This window comes from Balaenoptera acutorostrata, chromosome 13 (assembly GCF_949987535.1).
Source record: "Balaenoptera acutorostrata chromosome 13, mBalAcu1.1, whole genome shotgun sequence".
In the NCBI taxonomy this organism is placed as follows: Eukaryota; Metazoa; Chordata; class Mammalia; order Artiodactyla; family Balaenopteridae; genus Balaenoptera; species Balaenoptera acutorostrata.
The window spans coordinates 52,454,368-52,472,458 of NC_080076.1; the positions used below are offsets into that span (position 1 = coordinate 52,454,368).

At 38.5% G+C, this 18,091-nt stretch overlaps 1 protein-coding gene across 1 annotated transcript in view; it reads right to left on the bottom strand.

Annotated features, from left to right (window-relative positions):
- The window catches only part of TTC39C (tetratricopeptide repeat domain 39C), a 109,632-nt gene that overhangs the window by 57,552 nt on the left and 33,989 nt on the right, over positions 1 to 18,091 (bottom strand). The window contains exon 2 of the mRNA XM_057526586.1: positions 1,596 to 1,644. Coding sequence (XP_057382569.1) covers positions 1,596 to 1,644 — 49 coding nt within the window. The remainder of the gene's footprint in view (positions 1 to 1,595; positions 1,645 to 18,091) is intronic.

Below are 18,091 nucleotides of genomic sequence, written 5' to 3' on the forward strand. Positions count from 1 at the left end.
TGGAGAAAAGACAGCCTCTTCAATAAGTGGTGCTGGGAAAATTGGACAGGTACATGTAAAAGTATGAAACTAGAACACTCCCTGACACCATACACAAAAACAAACTCAAAATGGATTAAAGACCTAAACGTTAAGCCAGACACTATCAAACTCTTAGAGGAAAACATAGGCAGAACACTCTATGACATAAATCACAGCAAGATCCTTTTTGACCCAGCTCCTAGAGAAAGGGAAATAAAAACACAAATAAACAAATGGGACCTAATGAAACTTAAAAGCTTTTGCACAGCAAAGGAAACCATAAGCAAGACCAAAAGACAACCCTCAGAATGGGAGAAAATATTTGCAAATGAAGCAACTGACAAAGGATTAATCTCCAAGATTTACAAGCAGCTCATGCAGCTCAATAACAAAAAAACAAACAACCCAATCCAAAAATGGGCAGAAGACCTAAACAGACATTTCTCCAAAGAAGATATACAGATGGCCAACAGACACATGAAAGAATGCTCAACATCCTTAATCATTAGAGAAATGCAAATCAAAACTACAATGAGGTATCATCTCACACCGGTCAGAATGGCCATCATCAAAAAATCTACAAACAATAAATGCTGGAGAGGGTGTGGAGAAAAGGGAACACTCTTGCACTGTTGGTGGGAATATAAATTGATACAGCCACTATGGAGAACAGTATGGAGGTTCCTTAAAAAACTAAAAATAGAACTACCATACGACCCAGCAATCCCACTCCTGGGCATATACCCTGAGAAAATCATAATTCAAAAAGAGTCATGTACCAAAATGTTCATTGCAGCTCTGTTTACAATAGCCAGGACATGGAAGCAACCAAAGTGTCCATCATCGGATGAATGGATAAAGAAGATGTGGCACATATATACAATGGAATATTACTCGGCCATAAAAAGAAATGAAATGGAGGTATTTGTAATGAGGTGGATGGAGTTAGAGTCTGTCATACAGAGTGAAGTAAGTCAGAAAGAGAAAAACAAATACAGTATGCTAACACATATATATGGAATCTAAGGAAAAAAAAAGAAAGGTCATGAAGAACCTAGTGGCAAGATGGGAATAAAGACACAGACCTACTAAAGAATGGACTTGAGGATATGGGGAGGGGGAGGGGTGAGATGTGACAGGGTGAGAGAGTTTCATGGACATATATACACTACCAAATGTAAAATAGATAGCTAGTGGGAAGCAGCTGCATAGCACAGGGAGATCAGCTCGGTGCTTTGTGACCACCTAGAGGGGTGGGATAGGGAGGGTGGGAGGGAGGGAGATGCAAGAGGGAAGAGATATGGGAACATGTGTGTATGTATAGCTGATTCACTTTGTTTTAAAGCAGAAACTAGCACACCATTGTAAAGCAATTATACTTCAATAAAGATGTTAAAAAAAAAAATTAGGGAAGGGTATCTCATAAGTGTTGGTTAATAGGCAAAAATTTTATTCCAGTTTTAAACTGTAAAAGATCTTCTACAATAGTGTATCTGTACAGCAGGTAACCACTAAAAGACATACGTTACATATTTGTTTCCCTCCCACCAAAACCTCTTCCCCCATCAACTTACCAAGAAACTGACAAAGCTGGCTCCAAAACTCATTAATGGGCTACGATTTCTGTTAAGAAAACAAAATAAAATTATTTTTATTGTGAAATTTTATTTTAAAAACATTTGATATATCAGGATCACTATATATTCCCAATAATTGGACAGAAGTCGTTAAGGTCTTCAATCCAATTACATTACCCTAAGAAAAAAGTAAAAGAGGCAAGAAGTTCACAGGTCTGTCCACCAGGATAGAATCTCCCCCGCACCTGATTCTTCAAAGCAAGGAGAACAAGAAAGTCACATTATAATTGACATTGCTTTAGTAAACCAATCCAACATCTGAAAACACGTGGCTAAAGGAAGATGATTAATATTCATTTTTTAAAAATTTTATTTATTTATTTTGGCCGCACCGCATGTGGGATCTTAGCTCCCCGACCAGGGATTGAACCCACAGCCCGGGCAGTGGAAGTGCAGAGTCTTAACCACTGGACCGCCAGGGAAGTCCAATATTCTTTTTTTTTTAATTTTTATAAATTTTAAAAATTGAAGTATAGTTGATTTACAATGTTTCAGGTGTACAGCAAAGGGATTCACTTCTACATATATTCTTTTTCAGATTCTTTTCCAGTATAGGTTATTACAAGATATTGAATATAGTTCCCTGTGCTATACAAGTCCTTGTTATCTATTTTATATGTAGTAGTATCTATCTGTTAATCACAAATTCCTCACTTATCCCTCCCCCCCTTCCCCATTTGGTAGCCATAAATTTGTTTTCTATGTCTGTGAGTCTATTTCTCTTTTGCAAATAAGTTCATTTGTATCGTTTTTTAGATTCCACATACAAGTGACATCATGATATTAATATTCATTTTTAAAATGCAAAACATGTTCAAAACTTTCCACACATAAATTAAGTATTATTTTCAGAGTAGATCAAAGGGTTTTACCACTAAGCCAGACCTGGCAAACTCACTTATCCCATCCAAAGAACTTTAAGAATACCTCCCTAGAGTCAGTCATCACCCTGCTGTAATACACAGTCATTATCCAATTTTATATGTAAACCAAAAATATGAAGCCAAGTCAAACTAATACTAATTCAAAGAATATGAAAATATAAACATTCTGCTTCAAATTCACAACCAGTACAAAATTCCAAATCTCTGTGGATGGCGCTAAAGGAGAAAGCAAGTTGTAACTGCCTTCTTAAAAATAATTGTACTGCTTTTGTTATTATGTAAATAATATATGGTCATTATTAAAAAAAAAAAGCCAAGAACAATGTATTTAGTCAATCCCCTACTGGAGATTTAGTTTAAGTCCAAGGTGACCATGTGTGTATTTGGTGGAGGTGTGTATGGGAAGAAGAGTGTGCACATTTAGATGGATATATGCATACGTACGTACACACATATACCGCACGCTCAGAGGAACATCTTTGTACGTGTCATCTGCAGGGAGTCCAAATGTATTCTTGGGATAAACTGCTAGAGGTAGCACTGCAGGGTCAAGTGGGATGCACATCCGTTTTCCTCTTGGATGGTGGGGGTTATGTTGGGGGCAGGGGCGGGGATCAGGAACTCAAATGATTTGGAATGTTAACCCTCTGCTACAATTTTTTGCCATCTGCTTGGTACCTACTCAAATTCTACAGTGAAGAAGAGCTTGCTTACCCCCACTGCATAGGGTATTGAACCTCCAAGAATTAGGAAGGTGTCGTGACGGGTGAAGAATCCCGCACCAGCGCTCACACCCGTGAACCAGCTCCAGCAGCACCTCCCCAAGCACGCGGCCCAGGCTCCATCCTCCCAACTCTGCACCTGATCAGACGTCAGCTCTCCACTCCGGGGCTCTCCCCGGAGGCGCCATTACAGGCTTCCACCCGCTACGTTATAACCTGGTTTGTGTATGAGGGTCCCCTCTAGAATGCTCTCTTCTGCCTCTTCTCCCTCACCATTATGCCTTACACACAGCAGGCATCCAACAACCATGAATCAGTGAAGGAACGAAAGAGCTCTGCCTTTCAGGAACGTTTCAATCAAGAGCTGAGCAGCCCAGCTTCCCCGTCTTCGCCCGCTTAGCCGTTAGCCATTTGAGAAATGAAAAGGCGCTGAATCGAGGGCCTAGTGCTGCTACATTTGCTTCTTGTTCTGGACTAAAATTAGGTTTCTGAGAGCCCAGGCTATTAATGATTCATGGTGCCCTAGCCTAGCCCTTAGTACTTCACATACTATCTTCTCATTTAAGTGACAGATCAGCCCCAGAGAAACATTTTTCCCTCCTTGAGGTACTGTCTCCATAAACCCCAGGGCACCTGGGTGCATTAGCCACTCGATAATGAACTGACAGGGAAGCAGGAATCCTCGTGCTGCAACGTTACCTGGTGCTGTAAGAGCTTCATCTAACAAGGTTCACTTGGTTTCCTTCACCTGATTTTATTTTATTTTTTTAACTCAACATGACCCAGGGGATCCTACATTAACTTACCTCCTCTAAATCAATTGCGGCCCACACATGTGTTTCCACATAAAACGTATTCAATTTGGAGATTTGGGAAGGTTTCCAAAGAGTACAAGGATCATTACTTCAACACTGATGCTGGGGGGATCATTACTTCAACACCGATGCGGGGGGGGCGGAGAAGGAAGAGGCTCACACTGGGAACCAATGACCAGCACAAGGGTGGAGGCGGGGAGCGAGGTATCAGGTAAAGGTTGAGTATAAAGGTAAAGCATTAAAACCAAAAGACAAACCTTTCTAAATACCAGAAGTTACATAAAGGAGGTGGGGGGCAAGTGAAATAGGCCACCTCGTGAAAACCTCACTTATTTAAAAGAAGGGAGGATCTAAATCCATATACATATGTGCGATATTGAAAAAAAAATAATGGTAAGTTAACCCATAAACATGTTTTTTAACGGATACTTACAAAGTGAGGGAGGGATAGGGAAGAAGAAACAAGGATAGAAACGAACCTTCTTTGTATATACCTCTTGTTTTGTAGATTTGACTTTGGAACCATGTAAATATTGTATATGTCATAATATCAAATTTTAATAGTGCAATCCCTAAAAATTCAAATGTAAAGTGAATTAAATGTACCTAAATGCAAACCCAATTGGTAAAATAACCACACAGAGTAGAAGTATTCCAAACGACTTTAAAATACAGTAATCTGACAGCACATCCCTATTATGAAATACCCTTAAAAACAGACCCCAAAAGATTGCAAAAAAAGTTTTTGTTTTCAGTAATCATATTTTTACCAGTCAAGTTGGTACCATTATTCTACAGCTGTTGGGTATGTAGTTTGTGATAAAACAATGCATATGTACGTTGGTGTTTTTTGAAACCAAGGATTTTGTGAACAGGAAAAAGGATAAAGTTAATTCAAAGCCTAGAAACAATGACCACCCAGTAGTATTCAGCATGGTCCGGCACCCTCTCTAAATACATTAAGTGAAAGATCCACAAAGAGATGGCTGACTCAAGCTCAGGGGCAAGAAATGTTCAACAGCCTTGAATATTGTGTTATAACAGAAAGCAAGGAAGTTTAAAAACTACATTAGGCTCTTGAAGAGGTTCAAGCCAAAGATGTTAACAATTAGATCACCAATCAGGTAAAAATAGCAATGGTTTGAAATATCAAGTAATTTAAAACCGTAAATTCATAATGATACTTTTTAGTTAAAAAACAACTCAACAACTCACTGGTTGCCTATGGAGGATCCTAGAGAACCAATTCAACAACTCACTGGTTGCCTATGGAGGATCCTAGAGAACCAATTCATTATTTTGAAAACTGTTAAAAAGGGGAAAGAATAGCATTTACCACACCTTTTCTCTATAAACTCAGAGTAACCAATCAGATGTGGGGTGGGCCTCTTTACAAAAATGTCCTGGGCTAATAAATGAAAAGCAAATGATAGAATCAGAGTATCTCGTTTTGCAGCTGCTCCTAATCAATTAATGGATACAGACAGTGATCATAAAGACAGGGGACAATATTAAACCGATACCATCAGCAAAATCCAAGCTGTGGGAGCTTCTACAGGACAAAGATGCTAGTTTCTTCAACAACAATAAAAAAAATGTAAGGGTGAAAAAAAGAGACTGAAAGAGAGCTTGTAAAATATAAAACAACTGGGACATAAGAGACATAAAACAACAAATATCCTGCATGTATCCACACACATGTACATAAACACATATATACACATACACTAGCAACAGTTAGAAAATGAAACTTAAAAAATTATCATTCACAATAGCATGAAAATATTAATAGCTAAGGATAACTCTAACAAAAATGTGCAACACTGCTTCACTGAAAACTCAAGACATTGCTAGGAAAATGAAAACCCTAAATCAGCATTTTGCAACAGTGGCATCCTTAACATTTGGGGCCAGATAATTTTGTTGGGGGCGGGGGCGGGCTGCACTGTGCACTGTAGGATGTTGAGTAGCATCTCTGTCCTCTACCTACATGATGACAGGGGCACAAGCCACTGCCTCCGCCCACCCCCACCCCCCCCAGGTGTGACAACCAAAATGTCCCTAGACACTGCCAAACGTCCTACTGGGGCAAAATCAACCCTGGTTGTGAACCAGTAACCTAAATAACGAGATATACAATTCTTATGGATTGAAAGACTCATTACTGCTGAGATATTATCTTCTCTTAAACTGAACTGTAGCTCCAATGCAATCTCAAGCAAAATCCCGGTGTGTGTGTCTGTGTGTGTGTGTGTGTGCGTGCATGTGTGTGTGTTTCGAAAGGTTGATTCTAAAATCTACATGGAAAAGCAAAATACTTAGAAAGGCCAAGTCAAATTTAAAGAAGACCAACAAAGCTGTCTCAAGCAAAATCCCAGTGTGTGTGTGTGTGTGTGTGTTTTGACAGGTTGATTCTAAAATCTACATGGAAAAGCAAAATACTTAGAATGGGCAAATCAAATTTAAAGAAGATCAACAAAGCTGGAGACCTACATTACCCAATATCAAAACAATTAAAATTAAGCATTTCTGGTCACTCATAAGAGACTGAAAAAGGCAAATACACATATCAGACAAAGAGCTCATCTTGAGAATACATACATAAAGAACACCCATAAATCAGTACAAAATGACTGGCAACCCAGTTAAAAAAAAAAAAAAAGGGCAGTCTTAATAGGCACTTCACAAGAGAGGATATCCAAAAGTTAATAAGCATATTAAGAAGTGCTGAAAAGCACTCATTATCAGGGAAATACAAACTAAAACCAAAATGAGATACCACTATATGCTTATCAGACTGGCCATAGTTATAAGGATTGATAATACCAAGTGGTAACGAGGATGTGGAGTAACTGGAGTCTCAAATGCTGCTTAGCAGTATCTATTAAAGCTGTGCACTTGCTCTACTAAAACTCACCCACATGCCTGATCTACTGAGCACATGCTTATCGACGATTTAGTAACTTCACTCCTAAGTACATATGTACAACAGAATTGAATTATTATGCCCCTAAAAGACATGCATGGTTTTTAATAGTCTTATCCTTAGTAGCCTCAAACTGGAAACAATTCAAATGTCCATCAACAGTAGAACAGATCAAATAATTGCAGCATATTCATTCAGTGGAATAGTTCATAGCTATGAAAAAGAACTACTGCTAAATGCAAAAACATGAATTAATCTCATAGATGTAATGTTGAGTGAAGGAAGCCAGACACAAAGGAGTATATACTGAATGATTCCATTTATATGAAGCTCAAAACCACTATTCTGACCTCTAATGATGACAGAGTTCAGAACACTGGTACCATTGGGGGGATACTGGGAGCCCAAGGAAGGATGCTGGAATGTTGGAAATATCCTTTATCTGGATGTAAGTAGTTACACTGTGATATTTACATATGTATACATTCTTATATGGAAAGTTTTTCCTTATGAAAAAGAAAAAATTAAAAAGAAAAATTAAATCAGATAAATGATCCTTGATGGGTATTTGATTATATTAGTGAATTAGTATTAATTTTTTAGGTATAGAAGTGGTATTATACTACATTTTAAGGACTATTTTTTTTAGAGATGTATCTGATAGCATTTATAGATAAAATGATGACTGAGCTTTGTTTCAAAAATAATTCGAGATAGGAGAATTAAAAGTGACCAGAAGTATAGATAAAACATGATTTCCCATGACTTGATAATGATTAAGGCTGGCTGACTGGAACATAGTAATTGACTAAACTATTTTATATACTTCGGAAGATGTAGGCTATTTTTCAAAATAAAAAGTTAAAAAACAAACATAAAAATGCTCCCCAAAGGTGATGTCTTTTGAAATCCTTTGATGAGAAGGACTTTAATGGTCACTGCCATAGTCTGCTTTTTGAAAATGAACCACCAGTAATGAAATGGCTTAAAATTTTCTCTCTGTATGAAGACTCTCCCAAAGGTAGGAAAATTTGAAAATACAAAGAAGCAACGGATGGTCTTTTTCTAAATTTATGAACATTGCCATGGAAATTTTAAAAAACAAAACTTCTCCAGCAGATTAAAAATTGGACTGATGAAGATTTTGTTTCTTAAAACACTGTGGGAGGGAATGTACACATTTGATTCTCAAAGGAATATTTTTCCATTAAATAAATGGGCATAATTACAAGAAGACAGTCCCTAACCAAATATGTTTCTTCAAATGTAATTTTATCCCCCAAACATAGTGGCATTTTCCATTTTTCTGAAAATGTTCTATATTCATATAATGTTGACTTTTCTCCCCTTCAAATGTGTGGGGAGGCTGGACTTCATATATTACCAAGGAAATCCGGGGCCATGTGACCCTAATCAGTCCATGGTAGTCACCTCATCTCATTGCAGCCCTGAGATCTCAAACCTGAGGACCGAAGAAACAGTCACCTAAATTCACACCCCCTACACTGACTGCTTTTAAAAGGCCTGTGCCTTTTCTGTGACCCATGCTGTTTTAAAAAATCACGGTCCCAGAGGATCACGGGGGTCAACTTCGTACAATCACCAATCAAGGCATCATTAAATGCTTCTCCAGAAGCCTCACACCATTCCTTCAGAAACAACTTTTGCTAACAGGACAAGTGATATCCTCTGCTCTGTCTAATATTTCCAAAAATGGGCTTTAAGGAGACTAAACTGATTCAGTATTTCACTTTTCTTTCTAAAAGTAAAGTAAAATAATGTCAACAGAAGAAAAAAGCGAAGTCCATGAAGCCATTCATTGCACCATTATCCAGAATAAGGAAAACCTGGGTTTAAAAAAAAAAAACTGTCTACATAGAGGAAAAGCTTCATGACATTGGATTTGGCAATGATTTCTTTGCTATGACACCAAAGCACAGGCAACAAAAGTAAAAGTAGGTAAGTTGGACTACATTAAAATAAAACATTTCTGTGCAAGAGACATAATCAACAAAGTGAAAAGGCAACCTATGGAATGGCAGAAAATATTTGCAAATCACACCTGAAAAAAGAGTTAATGTCCAGATTATATAAAGAACTCCTACAACTCAACAAAAAAAGCAAACAACCCGATTAAAAAGTGGGTAAAGGACATGAACAGATATTTCTCCAAAGATGACATACAAGAGCCAATAAGCACATGAAAAGATGCTTAACATCACTAATCATTAGGGAAATGCCAAAGCCACGAGATACCACATCACACCCATTAGAATGGATACTATCAAAATAGCAGAAAATACACAAGTGTTGGCAAGGATATGGAGAAATTAGAATCACTGTGCACTGTTAGTGGGAATGTAAAATGATGCAGCCACTATGGAAACCAGTATAATGGCTCCACAAAAAAATTAGAAATAGAATTACCATATGACCCAGCAATTCCACTTATGGGTATATACCCAAAAGAACTGAAACCAGGAACTCAAACAGATTTTTGTACACCCATATTCTAGCAGCATTATTCATAATAACCAAAAGGTGGAAGCAACCCGAGTGTCCATCGATGGATAAATGGATAAACAAAATGTGGTGTATATTACAATGAAATATTATTCGGCCTTAAAAAGGAAGGAAATTCTGACACATGCTGCAACATGAATGAACCTTGAGGACATTACGCTAAGTGAAATAAGCCAGTTACAAAACGAAAAGTACTGTATGATTCCACATGAGGTACCTAGAGCAATCGAATTTAGAGACAGGAAGTAGGGTAGCTGCCAGGGTCTGCAGGGGAGGAGAGAATAAGCTGTTGTTTAAGGGATATAAAGTTTCAGTTCTGCAAGCTGCAAAGAGGTATGGGATGCACACCAACTGTGAATGTACTACACACTCAACTGTGCTCCTAACAATGGTTAAGATAGTAAACTTTGTTATGTATATTCTACAAGTGAACATTTTTTGAAAATGGAAAGAAGTCTACAATAGAAATAAATGACTCATAAAAAAAACCAGATGGAATATTATAACCTAGAAAAATCCCTGACAGAATTGAATATGAAAACAAAAGCTCTGTGTACACTCTGTTCCAATATGTATAGACAATAAAAAAAATGAATATTTGCTGTGAGGGGCAATAAGATTAAAGGTGATTTTGTCAATGATAAATGTGTGTACACGGCGGAATAAAGTCACGGCTGAAGCTGCACTACTAATCATCATCTCTGCCTCAATAATGTCACCACAGACATTCTCTCTACATTCAGACATCTTTTAGAGAGAAAAGTGCATCATTTAAGTCAATTTATTTGTTCTAAATACTCCCTGTGATTCAGTTGTTGCTCTGATACAATTTCTCAACAGACTATATCATCCAGCCAATCAAACAGAATAATGGGGCGACTCTGTAGCAAAATAGTCAAAGCCTGCTTACGTGGCAGTGAGCTATTCACTTGGCGACGAGCTGTGTCCCGCTGTGGCTCAGAGCACCATTAACACAAGGCTGATAGAGAAATGCCCCCAAAGAAGGAGAGAAAGACACTTAATATATGAGGTTACTCCCCAAACAGTCTGATTATTTTCCAAAAACAAATGCAAATGACTTGGGCATTGCTTTTTATATTACCTATATAAGCCTTGTAAATAAGATTTTAAATGCATCCCTTTCAAAATAAAAGAGAGGACGCCAGTAGGACATCAAAAAGAACCACACATTTTCTTGCTATTTGAACTAATTACCTTATTAAAAATTTTGTTTTCATTTTTAATAGTGAAATCTTCCCTCAACCTAGCTAACTCCTCCCTACACTGCTAAGAAAGATAATAAATAGAAAGCTCTATAGTAAGGAGTTTAATAAAACCGGAGTTAAAATCTAAAACATGAAGTCACTATTACCTAGATTAAGCCTTGAAATGTTTAAATTTCAGGGGATGCCAATCACCTGAATGCAGACCTCACTTGATCTGTACTTGTGGGTTCTGGACGATTGGCTCAATTTTCACTGTCCCGTGTTTCAAGTTCTCTAACTTTGAGTACACTGTGCTATCAACAGGTAAGATGAACGTGATTCTTCTGCAATGACTTCTGTTTTCCAAATATATTGATCTAACTTTTTTTTTTTTTTTTTAAACACTACTCAGAAATGGGAAACTCTCCCAGTGAGCTACTTGGAGGCTTCAACCCTAATCTGAAGATGTTGCAGCAATAATACAGACTGGGATGTCTGGCCTCCCTGAGCTGAAGAGCATAAAATTCTTCTCACTCACTGACTAAAGAGACGGAAAGTTTTCTCTCTTCTCACACCGTGAAAGCAAGGAAGAACACCTACGTTCTCAGCACCTCATTCTTGCACCATGCATTCAACAAACATGGTGAAAGAGAGCATCGGCCGTGTGCAGAAAAGGATAAGCGTCCTCAGAAGCGATGAAGGAAAACTCCAGACCATAAGTGTAGACAGAAAAGTTCCCTACTCCCTCAGATGGTAGCCAAGGAAAATAAAATGTGAAGTGATTTTTCTTGACATAATTTACAATAGTTAAGAATATTTTTCAAAAGGAAAATCTAATTATTCTGAAAGCATCTTAGTTAAAAAGTACTACAAATGCTTCTTTTACGTATTACATACAGCATCCCTAGGTCACATATATGATGGGAGAGCATCAGTGGAATGTTCCCTTTGGAAGCTTGTTACAAATTGGAACATAAAATTCAGTATGTGTTTTCTAGAAAGAATCACTTCCACAGGAATCCCAGTGGATCTATTCACTTAACATTCACCAAGTATCATCCTCCCAAACAGATCTAAGAGTTAGGTACCCAGGTCCATGCATCCCACTGCTCCACATCTCCTACTTCTCCATGATAAATTTCCAATTTTAAAGCAGCTTCCCGCAGGACTTCCCTGGTGGCGCAGTGGATAAGAATCTGCCTGCCAACACAGGGGGCACGGGTTCGAGCCCTGTTCCGGGAAGATCCCACATGCCACAGAACAACTAAGCCCGTGTGCCACAACTACTGAGCCTGCACTCTAGAGCCCGCGAGCCACAACTACTGAGCCCGCATGCCACAACTACTGAAGCCCGCGCACCTAGAGCCCGTGCTCCGCGACAAAAGAAGCCACCGCAATGAGAAGCCCGTGCACCGCAACGAAGAGTAGCCCCCACTCGCCGCAACTAGAGAAAGCCCGCGCGCAGCAACAAAGACCCAACACAGCCAAAAATAAATAAAATAAATAAATCTATAAAAAAAGAAAAAAAAGCAGCTTCCCATAGCCCACAGCCACCTTTGAGCCTACACAGGGAAGGACTGAAGTGTCAAGTTTATCCAAGTCAAATGATTAGGAGAGTGATTAAGAAATCAGGCCCAGGGCTTCCCTGGTGGCGCAGTGGTTGAGAATCTGCCTGCCAATAATGCAGGGGACACGGGTTCGAGCCCTGGTCTGGGAAGATCCCACATGCCGCGGAGCGGCTGGGCCCGTGAGCCACAATTGCTGAGCCTGCGCGTCTGGAGCCTGTGCCCCGCAACGGGAGGGGCCGCGATAGTGAAAGGCCCGCGCACCGCGATGAAGAGCGGTCCCCGCACCGCGATGAAGAGTGGCCCCCACTTGCCACAACTAGAGAAAGCCCTAGCACAGAAACGAAGACCCAACATAGCAATCAATCAATCAATCAATCAATAAAAAAAAAAAAATAAATCTTTAAAAAAAAAAAAAAAAAAAAAAAAAAAAAAAAGAAATCAGGCCCAACAAAAGCAATACAATTTACTATCAGAGAAATAATGGGGGGTTTTCCAGGCTGCTCTTTATTTCCATCAACAAAGATATACGGGAGAAAACTATACTTTTCTTTTTTTAAAAAAAAAAACAGATCTTTAATTTGAAAATCATATACCCAAGTCATAACCAGATAACATTCTGCAGTTTAAAAGAAAGTAAATGAAAAGTGACCTCTTCTATATATGGTATTATAGGAAAAACTCTAATAAATTGTTTCATTCATCCATACAGAATATATTTGCTGATGATAAAGTATACAGCAGGCACTGTGCTATGCACTGGAGATACAAAGAGAAACACTCATAGCTCTTCATGGAGCCTACACAGTCCAGTTTGGCTGCTAGAAACAATGCAGTAATAAATGGTGACAGAAAGTGGGTAGATGGTTGATTTTACTCAAAGTCATCCTTTGTCACCATACTTTTCATGGATGAACGAGGTTTCCTCGAATATCGGATCTGATGAAATATAACAAGGGCTACTTGCCAACTTTGACTTCCACCTTCTCTTGTGTTTCTTAAAAGAATATATTAATAAGCCTTTACCCACTCTCTATTGCAGCTCTATATTTTAAGTCTCTGCAGAGTGCTTACTGTTTCATATTTATCTCATTATTCATTTACTTGTTTGAATAAATGAAAGCTCCCCAAGGTTGGGACCCCACCTTTGCCAAGTGCCACTATCCTGACCTCATAGGACAGAACCTAGCAGATAATTGGCCCAATCCACATCTGTCTAATAAACCAACCACCCATCTCCTATGAAGTCTACACTTCATGACACTTCATCTGATGGACCTTCCTCCACAGGTTCCAAAAAATTCCCAGAAATGAGATCATCATCAACCTGAGCCCATTAAAGACTCTGCTTTCACTAAGAAAAATAAACGTGCTTGTTTCCTTGATCAGAAGATAGCAGTGGTGAATTTCATAGAAAGGCTCTTACTTTTCAGATACAATTCGAAGTGTGATCCTCGGGCGACGATTTATCTCAAGGACAGCATGTCTCTAAAAACATGGATCATGGCACTCATCCAGTTTATGACTTGATTTATGAGTGTTTGGAACAGATCCAGGGTTCGGACTTGTGTTTATCATGTACCCATCCTTCTTAGGGATGTGAGAGTCTCTAGTGCTCCACCAGCCAGCCCCAGGGCCACCCCACTCAGCTTGGGGGTATCCCCAGGCCAGGAAGGCCGCCAGTCCCCAGGGAGTGGTATGTTCAGCAATGTTTGCACTCACACCCACTGCAGTGGCTGCTTGCTTTTGTTACGTGGACTGCTTGTGATGTGGTCTTGCATCTTATCAGAAAATGACCTTGTAATTCACCGCCCAGTGCCAAGAAGCCATGAAAGCCTCTCACTGGAAGCACTGAAGCCATCAGCTTACAGTAGGGACTTCTGGGGGGCAGGCTGAGACTCTGGGACTCCTCCCCACATAGGGGCGGAAGCAGCAGGAGCCTGGGTGGTCTGTCTCTCCCCACAGCTTGAGGTAGTAGTTATCTACAGGTTAATACAACTAATGAGCCCCTCTCCGCACCACTGAAAAAATAACTGGGCCCTTGAACCTGACTTCCTATGGATAACTGTCCCATGGAAACTTCCTATGCACAACCGTTTCAATGGATGCATTTCTAGGATGTCCCTACATTAAGAATGCATCCCCTGCACATGGCAAGATACCCCCTCAAAGCCACTGTGGTAATTTAAAATACAGACTGGTTCTACAATCGCATGGCAAAAACAGGACTTGACTTTTTAGGCTCATCTCTGGTATCCTGCAAAGGAAGAGCTGGCAGATTCAGGGGTACGTCTTAGACTTGGGGTGGAGGGAGATTTGGGAAACAACTACAGAAGAGAAATGGTGCACGGGACAGAAGCCGCGGAGTGCTCGGCCTGGGGCGGGAGGCTGGAGAGCCGAGGGCTACCCTCCCAGAGTCCCAAGGGGGCCCAGCACCCCTACAGCCAGGCCTGTGAGGAGGGAGATGAGGAGAGACCCAGAAAGCAAAGTGAAAGCCAAGGAAAACAGTCTGGCCCCGAGTCCCCATCTTTTAACGTCCAAATGATTACTTGAGTTAGAATTCACTGGTCTAATGAATATGACAGACTATGTAGCATGGTGATATTTAGAAAGTAAAATATCTACATAAAAAGTCTGTCTTGAGACAAAAGCAGGGACAATTTTTTAAAGTTCCCATTTTTTTCCCATTTTTACTCTAACCTACAAAATTTCCAAATCGAGATAAAAACAATGAGAAGGGAATATCATGCTCTCTTGCCTTGGGCTTTGGCACACAGGGTTCCCTGACCATCCCTTTCCTCAATGGATCCTGTTAATCCTCCAGGCTTTGGTCCAAAAGATGCTGGCTCCAGACCACCCTTCCTGGTCCCTCAGGTCAGGCTGGAGCCCTCCTCTGGGCTTGCACTACTCCTTAGCCTTTGCCCTTCAGAATGCTACTCAACATTAGTACTGCTTTTCCCACCGAATGGTACCTAACATGGGGCTTCCATCTAGAACGCCATTCATTTGTTATTGAATAAATGAGTGAGTGACAGAGGGAGTGACAGACTGAGTGACTGAGTGAAGGAATGACTGACTGAGTGAAGGAGTGAGTGCAAACAAGGAAAAGAATAACTAAAAGAAGGCAGAGAAAGTGGTATCTGTATGTTGAGTTATGTGAAGGGTGAAACTGTATTTCTTTTCATGTTGTCAAGCTGTTTTACTAAGTAAAGAAATTCATTAAACCATGGCTGGCATATAGAAGGTAAAATATAAGTATTTACTGAATGAGAGTAACAAATAATGGATTGGTCTACGAAAAGAAAAGCGCAGACCATACCTAAGAAACTACTCCTGACAACGGGATTAACACTTGCATAGTCTCTGGAATATACAAGATGCTTAAAATGATTTCCTGCCTTTATCGTTAGCTCTCCTTAAAACATTGCTCTACAAGTATATATCTTGACTTGTTCACCTTTAGGACTCTAAAAATTATTTATGGTGACATTATAAAGGCAGATTCTGAAACTAAGACTCCTTTTATTATTTAATTATAAACTTCCTCGAGTTGGCAAAAATCTTAAGAACTACATAATCATGTACCGATATGGTCATAATTGTATTTAATTTCTAACAGTTTGAAATTTAAATAATTACATGTGGTTTTCACTAAGAATATAGTCTACAATAGTAAATACAAATCTATTTTTTACCCACATACTTATAGTCAACCAAAGCCCCAAAAGAACTTCCTGCATTTGAAAAGCCCACTTAAGACAAAACCAAACCCAAAACAGCAATCACTGATACTTCCCATGAAAGTAGTACCTTAAAAGATAATTCCTGTGATGATTTTTTTTTAACAAACAGGATTACAGTGCACAAAAAGAAAGCAAGAAAGCAATGTTTACTCAAATGAAGTTACACTAAAACTAATTGCTATTCCAGAAGAAGAGGTAGAAAAAGGTTACCTCTTTTAACCAAAGCTTTATATGTAATTCAAATGTTTATCACATCATTCTTTTTAAAACAACAAGTAATTCAAATCAGAATGGCAAAGCCCTTTAATTTCCTACTCATACTGGCATGACTGCCTTCAGGCTGTGTGCAGCCTTGCATAAATGAAAAAGGGCAGTATGTAAAAACACCTCATTTGTTTAAGGAAGTCAGAATAGGGTACTTAATTAAATTTAAAAAAATCAATTCACTCTCACAAGCCCTTAACTGCTTGTGCAATTATCTATTATGTCTTACAGTTTATCAAGTACTTTAAAATTGCAAAACTTTATAACATTTTGCCAAGTACATGTATTTGTTTTCTAAATTCACTGGTTTATTAGCCTCACACAAGTTATTAAACTCTAATGCTATATTTTTTATTTCTACTCTAATAGAGGCACTATCAGAGTACAAAATCATACAAAAAGTAAGAGATAAAACCCACCTACAAGAGATTCTATTCAAAACAGAATGAAAACATTTTTCACCAGATTAAAAATGCTGTGCTGATATTTGGGAAAGCTACACAACAGATAAAAACAGGTATAAGAGACTACTACAAGCAACTATATGCCAATAAAATGGACAACCTAGAAGAAATGGACAAATTCTTAGAAAGGTACAATCTTCTAAGACTGAACCAGGAAGAAACAGAAAAACATGAACAGACCAATCACAAGCACTGAAATTGAAACAGTGATTTAAAAACTTCTAACAAACAAAAGTCCAGGACCAGATGGCTTCACGGGCAAGTTCTATCAAACATTTAGAGAAGACTTAACACCTGTCCTTCTGAAACTATTCCAAAAAATTGCAGACAAAAGAACACTCCCAAACTCATTCTATGAGGTCACCATCACCCTGATACCAAAACGAGACAAAGATACCACAAAAAAGGAAAATTACAGGCCAATATCACTGATGAACGTAGACGCAAAAATCCTCAACAAAATACTAGCAATCTGAATCCACCAATACATTAAAAGGATTATACACCATGATCAAGTGGGATTTATCCCAGGGATACAAGGATTTTTTCAATATCCACAAACGAATCAGTGTGATACACCACATTAACAAATTGAAGAATAAAAACCATATGATCATCTCAAAAAAAAAAAAACCAGGCAATGTATCAAATAAACATGGCTAAATTAATAAAATGGTATTCCATTTTCATACACTTTCTCTCTTCCTCTGTAGGTCCTGTCTCCAATATAGAGCTATTATATTTTATAATGATCTCTTATGATTCCAAATATTAACAGTGGGTGATATTTATTTTCTTCTTCAATAGTTTTATCAAAGTATCAAATAAAGCCTCATATAAGTGAGAGTTTGGTTGGTTTTGCTGTTGTTATGGTTAAAACACACACAGGCTTTCCTCTCTGTACACCATCTGCCCCTCTGCTACAGGAAGAAATAAAAAAGGAAGAGAGGGAAGGAGGGAGGAAGAGAGGGAAGGAGAAAAGAAAAGAAATACTATACCATAGTCTAAGACTGATATGGATGACGATTTTTAAGAAAAAAGTGATATTAAATATAAAGTTGACTACATTTTATAACCATAAAAAATGATTTATGAAAAGAATTCTCAACTTAAGAAAATATAAATCAATGTAAATATACATCTTATTCAACTGTGGGCTTTATTAAACTAATAAGGTTTTCAGCAGAGCAACATGAATGTCATGCTAAAACTCTATATAAGAAGAAGCTGATATTTAGAGACAGCTAAATAGTTCAGTAAATTATGTGACATGAAAGTCAAATAGGTTATTTTAAAACAAAAAGGAAACACATTTAAATGGA